General features: G+C 42.5%; 1 protein-coding gene and 1 long non-coding RNA gene across 3 annotated transcripts in view; one reads left to right on the top strand and one right to left on the bottom strand.

Moving 5' to 3' along the window:
- Positions 1–2,034, bottom strand: part of Asah1 (N-acylsphingosine amidohydrolase 1) — a 43,694-nt gene extending 41,660 nt beyond the window's left edge. The window contains exon 1 of one of the 2 annotated variants that reach the window (XM_050147252.1): positions 1,893–2,034. In XM_050147252.1, the coding sequence (XP_050003209.1) occupies positions 1,893–1,970 (78 nt within the window). In that variant the 5' untranslated portion in view covers positions 1,971–2,034. Of the gene's footprint in view, positions 1–1,267; positions 1,343–1,892 lie in introns of those variants that run through there. The other variant, XM_050147251.1, reaches the window with a different exon arrangement.
- A 260-nt stretch (positions 2,035–2,294) lies between these two features.
- On the top strand, positions 2,295–11,461 carry LOC126504769 (uncharacterized). Its single transcript, XR_007592706.1, has 2 exons — positions 2,295–2,427; positions 7,516–11,461. It is a non-coding gene; the product is annotated as an uncharacterized lncRNA (long non-coding RNA).
- The last annotated feature ends 1,080 nt before the right edge of the window (positions 11,462–12,541 follow it).

Below are 12,541 nucleotides of genomic sequence, written 5' to 3'. Positions count from 1 at the left end.
TTTTTCATATTTTGAAAACCACTAATTATTTTGCATGGGCCTTAGCTCATGTAGCTCAGTGTTAAGTGCTTGCCTCGAACATGCAAGGTATCAGGTGAGCACTCTAGTGCTGAAAAAAAAAAAAAACCAATCAGGAAACAGACAATAAAATATATTCACTTAAAAACAAAATATTAAGAAATAATAGTAACAACCAGCTCCCAGTACATGGAACTACAGTTCACATGAACTAACACCAGAGAGGCATATAGGTATCTTTGTTCTGTTCATGGACACAAACATGCTCAGAGAATTTGTTCCTTGGAGACACTAAAATGAGACAAAGCAAGCTTATTTTGTCCACAAGTTGATAAAGAACACCATGTATCTCAAAACACCATGTATCTCAAAAACACAACCCTCCCTTCTGCTGCTAAGAGAAAGAATGCTACTTGTTATCAGGAATTGCTCAGTGTTCTAAAGACACCCAATCTAGAACAAATCCTGGATTGAGCCCAAATTCTCTAACGAGATTCTTTTCTTTAATTTGTTGTTATTTAGCCCTTGGTTGAAAAGGTACTTTCTCAATCCTTCTCTTCGACTCTAAACCTAATTTGCTCAACTATTCGTGAGTCCCTTTGGTAATCTCTGGGGAAAAAAGGCACAGGCTATCCAAATACCAAATCCTTGAACAATCCTCACAATCCCAACCGAGCTCAGGAATCAATTCCCTATCTGCACTGAGCAAACGTTTTGTTCTTCCTTATAATCTTTCAATTGTCTGTATATACGGTGTGGGTTTGCAACTGTCTGTATATACGGTGTGGGTTTGGGTCACGGGAATTGCTCTGCATACTTATTTTCTGAATTCTACTTATAGCTAAGTGTTTACTCTGGTGACTAGATAATATCCTGCCTTTTGCCTCTCTCTCTCTCTCTCTCTCTCTCTCTCTCTCTCTCTCTCTCTCTCTCTCTCTCTCTCCCCTCCCTCCCTTTTTTTTTTTAATTCCAAAAGCATTTCTCCTTCCAGGAATAAAATAATAAACAAACTCCCACTGTTACCACTTTCGATGTCCTGCCTCAGGTAAGGTACATTCAAGTTCCTAGTTCTCAACTCTGCTGGCAACAAAACAAACAGCCTTCAGGTCTATAGCTTGTTTTAAAAAAATAAAATAAAATAAAGGGAGAAAAAGAAAATTCATGACATGTTGGTATCAGACTGTTGCCAAGAGACTGGATTTAGAAATGTTTATGTGAATTATGATGCGACCTCTGGCTAGATTTGTACCTTAGGGTTACTTCCTCTTGTATTAAATGCAAGAGTCATGCTAGTCTCTCACTTCTCTTGCGGTTCCATAAAATAAAGTCTGTGGCCTTGCGACTTGGTCACTCAGCACCACGGGACAGGCATTCCTAGACGGGGCGTGAAAGCGACAGTCAGTGCAGCTTGCGGGGGGTGGGGGGGGGACGGCTCCCACTATCAGAGCTAAGGCTGCATGTGACCCGCAGCTTCCTGGGTGGGCTTCTTCAGGAGAAAGCACTTGGTAACCAGACAGAACATGGCAAAGTCAACAGGCAATCGGTAGCTTTTTCTCCAGAGAGTTCTGCCTACAGCTGGTAGGTAGTTCAAATATTAACATCAAGATTGCAGAATGACCGAACCCTACCCAGTCGTTCACGGAGCCTAGGATTTCCCTAAAACGTATTCTCTTTCTAGAGAGACAGAGAGTTCCAAAGCAACTACGCCCGGGGCTCACGAGGCGGGTTTGCATTCACGCTCGCCGGGACCGACCCTCAGGTCCCCGGAAGATGCAGCCGGCGAGCAGGTGTCTCTAGCCCCCACCCGCCCCGCCACAGCTGCGCCCGCGCCTGCACCTGCACCCCCATCTGCGCCTCGGCTGGAGCTCACCCACCGGCGGCACTTGCTGTGCCTGGGAGCAGGTGACAGTCGCGGCCAGGAGGACCCAGGTGAGGAGCCGTGGGCCCAGCATCTTCGCAGTTGCCCGCGCCGCTCCAAGCGACTCCTTCCTCAGCGGCCCAAGGGACCACCTAGGTCGGGAGCAGGCCGCGCCCCCGACGCGTGACCAGCGACCCCGGGCCACACCATACACGGCGGGGGACGGCGCCAGTGGTGAAGGCGCCACCAGTCCGGAGCGCAGACCGTGCAGCAGGCCAGAGAGGGGGCTCCGCCCCCCGCACTCCAGACAGTGGTTTCGTCCAGAGTTAGCCACGCCCCGGGGCGGGGCTTCCAGCTTTCGCCCGGACTTCACCCTCCGGAGCTCTAGGGCTGGGGCTGGGCTCCGGGTGCTGAGAGACGCCTGCGGGTGGGACCCCACTGACTCGGGAGAGGTCGGCTCCGAGGCGTCGTTCCTAAGCCCACCAAAGGGACCCAGGGTCTCAGAGCATGACGGCAGACCCAGTTTGCCCTCCGGGGAAGGCTGGCCCCAAGTGAGTCACCCTATCCATCCTGCCCGAGGGGGTCACTGCCAGAGGGGCCGGTGTCAGGGCCAGGACAGGGCTGTTTCGTCACTCGGGCTCTCTAGGCTGTGAATTCCCCGCCTGGGATTTCACGGCACTGCTAGTCCTAAAATTTGGGTTTTAATTTCTTGCTCTGAAGTCCGGGATTAGAGAGATCGAAAGGGTGGGACCTTCAGGGATGTATTTGTTGGGTTACTCAACTAAAGTGTTTTTGTTTGGCTCATGGGACTTAAGCTTAGCCGAGCTGACCTAAACCTAGGACAGGTATCTCCATAGTCTACTTCTCAAAAGCAGCTCGACAGACGTACAATACTTGCTTGGCTTTCACACGCCATCCTTGTACAAGGCTCGTCCTAATAGGATGAGTTACCTAGAACCCAGCAGGAAATTTTACCTTCTGGATTTCCATTTTCTGCTTCAGCAACAGACATCTCAAGACGTTTTTTTTTTTTTTTTTTTNCTTGTTCAGAACCATTAAAATTTTATTTAATCCCCACCCCATCCCAGTGCTGGGGGATCCGTGCAGTTCTCCTTTCGTGTGTGTGTGTGTGTGTGTGTGTGTGTGTGTGTGTGTGTGTGTGAGAGAGAGAGAGAGAGAGAGAGAGAGAGAGAGAGAGAGAGAGAGAGAGAGAAACTACAGTTCTCCTTACGTGTATGTGCGTGTGAAACTATAGTTTTACCAGCTAACTTGCTTCCTTAGAAAATGCAAACATTCCTTGATGAAGGTTGGGAAATGGTAAGTTGATGTGGTTTTCCCCATCCAAATTTGGAGGCAGATGATAAACAAGTTGTGTTCTTTGAGGAAGTTTAGGTGTTGAAGCACAGCACAGGACTGATTGACACACACTTGGGTTCCTGCTTAGGGAAGCAAGATCAGAAAATACTCACTTTTTGAGGGTCACACTGGGGGTGGCTGTAGGGCCCAAACTCAGGAGTCTGAGGCAAAAGGTCATTTTTAGTCACGGACTCTATGGTTTCCAACCAGTCTAGACGGCAAAGAAAAACAGAGAATACCGTGACACACAGTTCTCTTCTGACCATGGCTATGAGGAAGCAGCAAGAAGACATAAAGTTCTTCCCTTATGAAACTTACTAGATAGGAAATAGACATTTACACCACACATATCAGCATAGTCCATAAAATAGCAAGCGGAAGGCTGTAAATGCTGCAAAGCAGAACTGGACAAGGGCTACTGAGAATATAGCGACTGGGAAAGGGATTAGAAAGTTTACCAGCCGGGCTGGATAGGCATTATCGAGAAGAACAGATTTGAACAGTAAGTGGTGGGAATTAGCCTCGTGGATGCCAAGGAAACCATCCTGGAGACAGAGGGTGTCTGCGCTGCAAAGGCTGAGTAGTGAGACTGAGCCTAAACATGAGGCTTTTTATCACAGATATGATAAATGTTTGGGATATACGCTTAACCTGACGTAAGGATTGCATATTGCAAATAAAAGCAGCAGTCTGCTGCGCTGCACCGCTGTGCAGTTTCATGTTTTATATATAAGTTAAAAATGCATCTTTTAGCAAGTGAACTGCTACAACTTGGTTTTCAAAAGTATACTGCTAAGTTCAAGTACTGCAGGACGATCAAGCCCATTTCTTCATGCTACCCAACACTGGGAAGATAATGTCTCTTCATATTTTCAAAATAAAAGCATTTTATAGAACAAAAAAATGGACAAAACAAACAAACAGAAACAAGGGCATTATTAGGCAGAAACTAAAGAAGCCTGGAGACATGATTGGTAGTTAATTTTTTAAAGTGTCCAGTGTATTCAGCCATCCCAGAGAAGCCAGTGTGGCTTGAACAGAGGAATGAGGGAGAGATAAACTAAGTCAGAGGTGAAGAAAGCAGGTTAAAGACAAGAGCCAGTGTAAAGACTGGGACTTCACTCCGGGAATTTTCTGTAATACCAAATACACGTGTTCAGTGTTGAATCTGCTGGGTTACCATGAAGCTTAAGTCTATCCAAAGTAGAGAATCCCGTTTTTAAGTAGCTATTACCAAACCAAATGGTTACCTGATTAATTCACCTTAATTATGATTGAGAGCAATTTGAGCATGTCACAGTCGCATCTTTTCCTTATGAAATAGTATTTGGTAGTTAGGTGAGCTAACAAACTTAGGTTCTTTCTAAAGAAAGGTTATACAAATTGGCATGATAACCATATGCACAATATCATATAAATAATTTAAAAAACCTACCATATACTAACTCTTGATTTTTCTTTTTAGATAAATTAAAATTTACTTCCTTGAGAGTTCATCATGTTATGTATGTCACCCATCACCTCACACACACACACACACACACACACACACACCTTATATGAGTTTACAGTGCTGAGCATTGAACCTAGGATTTTGAAAATGCTAAATGAGGCTTATATCACTGACTTCTAACCCTATCCCCCTCTTTGAGTCAAGGCTTCACCTAGCTGCATTAGAACTCAGACTTTCAAGTCGCTAATATCGAGGTGTATAATCTTTTCTTTTTAATCCACTCGATTTCCAATGCTAAAAATGGACAAAAAGTCAGAACAAGATGTGACTATTGGCCGGGCGGTGGTGGTACATGCCTTATTCCCAGCACTCGGGAGGCAGAGGCAGGCCGATCTCTGTGAGTTTAAGGCCAGCCTGGGCTACAAGAGCTTGTTCTAGGACAGGCTCTAAAGCTATAGAGAAACCCTGTCTCAAAAAACCAAACCAAACCAAAACAAAACAAAACAGATGTGACTGTAGGAAACTTTATAGTGGTTTAGGCATACTGATGTGTTTCTAAAGATGATATTGAAATGTATATATGAATGATTGTATATGTAAAAAAAAAAGTGATTCAAACTCTCCAGAGAAGTATCAAGTCTGAGAGTTGGATTACCTGCTTAGTATGCAAAAGTCAACATAAGTATTTAAATTGTTGATAGGGATAGCTGAAGTTCTTGGCCAGCCATAGACTTCCGAATCTCCTACCTACCATTCCTAGATTTTCCCGGTGGAGCTTTGATTCAAAGTAATTGTAATCTTATCTCCCCACCCTAAATGAAAGATAGCACTTACCCAGAAAGTATGGCTCAATTTAATAAATACTGAGTATATAACAGTTTTTACTAGAAGATAAAATATGGAGATAATATTTCAGTTTGAAAATAAGGATTTTAACAGAATAATTTACTAGGTTTAAATATATTTGTTTTTACAAACATAAAAAAACAAGTTCAGAGAGGCTGGGCATGTTTTTAGACTCCTATAATCCTAGAACTTTAGGACTGTAGCTTTGTAGTCAACCTGTGAGACCTCTGCCATGGCCTCAAACAAGTTAATTTTGTTTTAGTTTTTGTAAGACAGGATTTCTCTGTGTAGCCCTGGAGGTCATGAAACTTGCTCTGTAGACCAGGCTGGCTTTGAATTCACAGAGACCCACCTACCTCTGCATCCAGAGCGCTGGAATTAAGTATGTGTGTGGCTACCGCCCAGCAATTATAGTTCATTTAAAAATCCTGATACATTTAAAGTGCCACTCATGTTTTAAGAAGTTTTTGTCTGTCTTTCAGGAAAGAATATAGATGGTAAGAGGTGGAAAAATAGAAAGACAGACATCATATCAAATCAGTACATTTTCTTCTGGTTGCTTTACCATGCCCTGTCACAGGTTACTTGTTTTTTTCTCTTAACTTTTAGATTTTAAAAACATTGTGAACTATTCCCTCGGCCTGAGATAAAGGGACACTTTCTTCTGTTACAAAACTGAAAATTTAGAGCTCACATTTGATCTAATTGTGCCTCTATAAATGTCAAAATAAAGGTTATAATAATTATCTTTCCACTTGTACTAAGTCCTTATTTCTTTGTGAAACATTGTGAAGTGTTATTGAATCAATGATATTTCAAATATGTCAAATTTGAAGCACCATTTAAAAATTCCTGTCCTGTTTTACCTTTTCCTTAGTGAGATATACTTCTGACCAGAAGATAAGTCATCTATGTTTCAGATATGCCAGAGCCTTGTACATTTTAAACATGCACTCTGCCTATAATTGAGCTACAGCCCTGGCCCTGAAGGTTCTTTTCAACTTAACTCCTACAATAGCTGAACTGTTCTAACTTTATATGTCACCTACTTTATATCAGTGATTGTAATTAGCTATTTAATGCTTCTATTGTTTTCTAGTGTATATGTAATAAATTTATTCTCTCAAAAAGGTTGAACATTTAATACTGGTGCTGGCACAAGAGTGAATAAATGATTGATTGTCTTCTGGAGGCTTCGGCCTCACAACAGAGAAAAGAATGCAAGGCAAAATAGAAATCGAATGAATTGCTAGGAAAGCTTCAATATAGTTAGCCCGTTAGGCAGAACGACTCTCTGGCTTATATTACGGACGTTTCACAGATCTCACTTCCAACCCTGACATGCAGCAGCTCCAGGATTTGAATGAGACATACCCTTATCCCTTTGTGGGTGGGCCCTGACCGGTTTACGACACTTAAAATGACTCTGTTTCTCTTGCCAAAATGCTTGGCGCAGGTCTTACCCAAATGCATCAGAAAAACCGACCTGAAGCCCAGGTCTCGTGCTATATAGTCAAATCAAAGTTCCCTTGCTCGGTTCGAGGAACTTTGCGGTCCAGTGCTGCTGGCATCCATAGCACAAACTTGCAGGGAGTCACCTAAGATGAAACAGATACTGTGGACAGCGCAGTGGAAAGACTGAAAGAAACTGGGTCATTGGTGACATTGTTAGGATGTTAGATCAATCCATCTCAGAGCCTGTCTGACAGCTGGACTCTGTATTTCCATGAGCCACTACTCTGTGTTGCTGAAACCTTAATACAACTCTTCTTACTCCTTATTACAAAGCTCAAATTGCTTTGCTTGCAAGGTGAATCATTGTGATAGACAGCAACCTACCTGATAAACACAGAAAAAATATGCATCACCTAAGTAGCAGGAGAGGATTACTGTAAAGCTACAGAGCTTACTCCCTCCTCCACTCCTTAACCTTGATGGCCTTCTACTAAGTTTTATGCTTCTAATTTTGTATTCTTTTTCTCAGAAAGAACCACCCAAATGGTATGAGCTTTGGGCCTCATGAAATGAAGAAGATCTACCTCAGACATTTTGGAGAAGAGAACTTGACCTTTCTGAGTTCTTCCATTCGTGTTTCCCTAAGGGAGGAGTGACTTACCTAAGTGGTAGATAGCTGTGGGAGCCATGGTACATGCATGACCTGATCTGTCCTTGGCTCTCTCATCGCATCTGCCTTCCACAGCCATATGCTCACTGCATACGGCCCTAGATGACAAGAGCCGCAGGAGAAATAGGTTTTTTTTTTTTTTTTTTTTTGCCCACTGCTCCCCAGATGGGCAGCTCTCCAAAGAATCTTAAAAATACAGTTGTAGCATGACTGCGCGCAAATTCCAGAGAAAGCACCGTGAAAGGAGAGCTTCTGAAGACATGCAGAGAAAGTAGGCAAGGAAGGGAGGCTTCTGTAAGTCTTGGCCACCAGGCTGCCAGTAATGAAGCACTGTCCTAGCTCCAGCTACACCCTGCAGTTATCATACCCTCTTATTTTAGAGATCGGCTGTGTTCCCAGGATGAAACTTGTGTTTGCCAAGTAACTGCATGTTGTGGAATATTATTTTAAGATGTGTGACATTTGTTTATGCGGTGGAACATTTGTTTTAATGATGCAATGATGTGTTGCCTTCTTTTATGTTGCATTTGTTTAACTCTGCAAAGCTGTTACTTTGCCTGTCTAAAACATCTGATGGTCTAAAAGAGCTAAATGGCCAAGAAAAGAAGGGACCCTGCCACACAGCCAGTCACGGACTTAGAGTGAAAGTAAGGTATAAAGAAGAAAAGGAAAAAGCCCAGAGGCTTAATTTAAATTAAGAAAAGCTGGCAAGAAACAATCCGGGCTAAGGCTGAGCATTCCTAAGTGAGAATTAATTCCCTGTGTGTGATGTGGGGAGCTGGGTGGCAGGCGTCCAAAAGAGACAAAGAGTAGAACAACCCACAACACCTGGATGTACAGACTTGCCCCAGAGGAAAGGTGGAAATCTCATTTTGGCAAGAGGTCGAAGCTGTTGTGCCTGTTTCACTGTTAATCAGCAACAAGACTGATCTTCAATCCTATCTAACATCTGTGTTATTTCCCAGAAAAAAAAATGAGAAGTATGATGGTCACATCTAATGAGAAATGAAACCAATTACATTTGTGAAACTAGTGTATGGATAAAAAGGCATAATTGACTATATGTACGAGCAGGACAGTAGGTGCTATCAAAGATACACACCCAGTAACACATGCCCAGTCTCAAGCTTACAATTGAAAACAAAATGCATACTCAACTCCCGCGGGAGTATTTAATGCATGTCCAGTTAGTGGTTTTGGTTAGATCGGGCATAGGAACTGGCATTTGGAGGGAGGGTCTTTAGGGGGTGATTTCACGAGGGCTGTCCTTCATGCTAGGACTGAAGCCTCTGTAAAAGACACTCTTTGTGCTGCCTTTGGCCTCTCTTGCCCTTTGCCTTTGACTAGGGTCTTTTGGGTGAGGTCCTACCAGCTGAGATGATGTCTCCATGACATTTGCCTATAGGCAAGCCTGTCCGTGTGATGGCTGATGGGGGAGGGTCAGCTCACTGTTGGCAATGCCATCCCTAGGTGGTCCTGGGAGCTAGCAGAGAGTTGTCTGAGCAAACCACGGGAAGCAAGTCAGTAAGTAGTGATCCCCTATGGCTTCTACATCAGTTCCTGCCTCCAGGTTCATCTCATTCCTGGCCATGATTCTGTGACTATTCTTGTCAAATCCTGTTTCATATCTAGCCGACAACAAGGCAAAACTGAACCCCTTAGTTTCCTTCTACGTTCCAAATCGCTAACTAAATCAAATGCTAATGCTGGGAATTTAGGAGTTGCCCTGACTCAGGTTTCCTTGATCTCTTGCATTTACTCCTACAGAATAATTGAAACAATCTCATAGCTTCTCATTGCCAACACTGTAGACCAGGCTACCCTAATTTCTGGCCTCTACCACTGTGATAAATTCCTACATGGACTCATCAATTTCTTTCTTTCTTTCTTTCTTTCTTTCTTTCTTTCTTTCTTTCTTTCTTTCTTTCTTTCTTTCTTTCTTTCTTTCTTTCTTTTTCGAGACAGGGTTTCTCTGTGGCTTTGAAGCCTGTCCTGGAACTAGCTCTGTAGACCAGGCTGGTCTTGAACTCACAGAGATCCGCCTGCCTCTGCCTCCCGAGTGCTGGGATTAAAGGCGTGCGCCACCATCGCCCGACATCAATTTCTTTCTTCTTCAAAATAACCTCTAAAATGCAACCAGACAATGAGATTGGGCACATTCAAGGTAAGACGCTGTGAACTCTAAAATGCAGTCAGAATCACCTCTCTATGTTTGCTTGCTTCCTTTTTTGAGACACGGCCTCACGATGTGGCTCTGGCTGTGCTGGAACTCCTCAAGTAGACCAAGCTGGCCTTTGTTTTCCAAGTGCTGAGGTTCTCCCTAGTGGGCCCTGCTTCACCTAGTCAGAATAATCTGTTTAAAATGAAAACCTGATAATACGCCTGACTTTCAACAGTCTCCTAACAACATTGCTGTCAAGTCCAGAATTTTCAGTGTGTCTGGGAAGACTCATGCTGGAAGCTCCGTGGGCTTTTTACTGCCCCTTTTCTTTTTCCTACCCCTTACTCTTTCTCTTTCAGTCAAAAGCAATTCATGGAAAAACATGGCTCCGTCCTAGCTCAGTGTTCAGAATGATCGCCAGGTTCCTCTAATGCAAGGCCTGTCTTCTCCAGTGCCAGTCATTGTGTGTGTAATTTGTGCTCATCCCTCAGAGTTCATCTTAACATGTGTCCTCGTGGAAGGCTTCCCTGACCTATATCTCTCTGCCAGATTTCTTCCTCCTGTTAATCAGTTCTCAGATATCCTGTACTTTTCCTTCCTAGTACCTTGCACACTCTAGTTATTGAACAATTACTTAATTATTTGTCTGAGGGTTGCATCATATCTGCAACACCAAGCACAATGCCTGGCATAGGGAAGATGCATAAATGCGTGATTAATGGACTGGCTCCTTCAGGGCTGAGGAAATGAAGCTGTCTAAACAACAAGGATTCACGGGCAAATGCAGTCCAACTCTAACCTGGATTCTATACACCTGTCCTCCTCTCTCTCTCCATCCACACTTGTTCATTTTTTATTTCCCATGTCTTATTTTCTCCATATTGGAGCAATGACATATCATATCATATCATATAAGGACATGTTAAGGACACTGTTCAACCCGTATTGGAAAACTTTGTGTTACAAATTTGAAAAATTTGTGTTACCCCTTGGGAGAACTAAAGGTTATGTGTACTTCCTTGGGTATCTCAGAATATAACTGGTAAGTTTTTTTCTCTGTTCTCTAGACTCTAACATAAACTTTTAGGGGTTTGTTTTTCGATCTCTAAGAGATACCCAAACACAACCAAATAAACCACAATGTATGTGTTACTTGATCAGAATCATGTCAAGAAAGACAAAATCTATCCTTAGACACTGATGTCAAGGCACAAAGACCTCGAGGGAGCAAATATACAAATTGTGAAGTATTCTATAGTTAACCAACGTGATAAAAATAGCTACCTTTTTTGTCCTTGCTAATGCTATGTTAGTTTGGTTTTTAATTCTCCTCAGTCTACTGGCTAAAATGCTATTTGATTACAGATGTGGTGGGCTATTGGATTCTGCTCTCGTAAGTCAGTTGTGTTCAGTGGCATCGCAGGGGCACCCTGAATACACTGTGATATTTATCGTGCAGGAATGAGCAAACACTACACACCAGAGCTTTCCTCCTGGGACAGTCAGCTGTTAAACATGACCAGTCCACCGCTGCTGGTAAATCTGAGTATTTTCTCATGTACTTATAAGTTTTCATATTTTCTTTAAAATACTCATTTTTGTCTTTTGTCTGTTTATAAAAAAACGAACTTTCTGAAAACTTCACGATTGTTATTCTCTGTGCGTCATAAAGGTTATGTCTTACCTACTGATATGTTGTTATTTTGCTTGCATATGGTTTATGTGTACCCCCCAAACGTTCATGGGAACTTTATATTATGACAATGTTAAGAGTTGATAGGACATTTAAAGAGAGGGGACCAGGCAGGAGGTCATTATGTCATTAGGGACCTTCCTTCAGAAGAAGTTAACATAGCTGTCATGGTACTCGGGCTTCGGGAATAGCCACACGTACTTTTGTCTTTTCACATGCTCTTAACCACTGTGGCGCCATTCACACTTCCATCACCAGAGCCAAGCACCACGCCTTCAAACCCTCCAGAGATGAAAGGTAAAGACACTCCTTCTAAAGTACTCAGGTTATAATTACAGGAGACTGACCAGTACCAATGCATCAAAAATACATTTCCCCAGAGAATACCTTGTATTTTTTGCTCGAATTTATCTTATCTTGAGAAAAATTCTTGAACTATTTTGTACATACAAAGAAGAATCTGCAGATAACTGATAGACACAACTTGGTGAGTTCAGAGGTAAACATAAATGCATAAAATAATCCCTGTTCCCTACATAATAAACCTATTTCTCACGCTCAAGTTTCTGCCTGAAATTTTGTTTATTTCTTGTGGTTAAAAATAATTAAAGTTTACCTTCTCAGAAAAATTAAACGAAAGAATATTTATTGTCAACTGTGGACATTTTATTAGAGTAGACAAGTTCTACTTACTGTACACAATTGGAGCTTTGCACCTTTGGTGAGTGCTTTCCCCAGCCTTTGATGACTATCTTTCTTCCAACCTTTGGCAGCCACCGTTCTACTCTGCTTCTATGACCTTGACTGCTTTCTATTCATCATGTGAATGGCAACGTGTATTATTTGTTCTTCCGTATTAACTAGGTATAAAATCCTTCATGTTCTGCCATACTACAAATATGTAAAATTTTATTAGTAGTAGCACTGTTGTTATCATTATAATTATTTTGAGATATAGCCTTGTTGTGTTTTTGTGTGTGTGTGTATGGCTGAGATATAGGGACATGCTTTGCATATAGATAACTAATTTC

The sequence above is a fragment of the Alexandromys fortis genome, unplaced genomic scaffold (assembly GCF_014885135.2).
Source record: "Alexandromys fortis isolate MF-2015 unplaced genomic scaffold, M_Fortis_MF-2015_v1.1 scaffold_32, whole genome shotgun sequence".
NCBI classification, from domain to species: Eukaryota; Metazoa; Chordata; class Mammalia; order Rodentia; family Cricetidae; genus Alexandromys; species Alexandromys fortis.
Note: the sequence above shows the minus strand (reverse complement) of the source record. Positions and strands in the feature narration are given on the sequence as shown.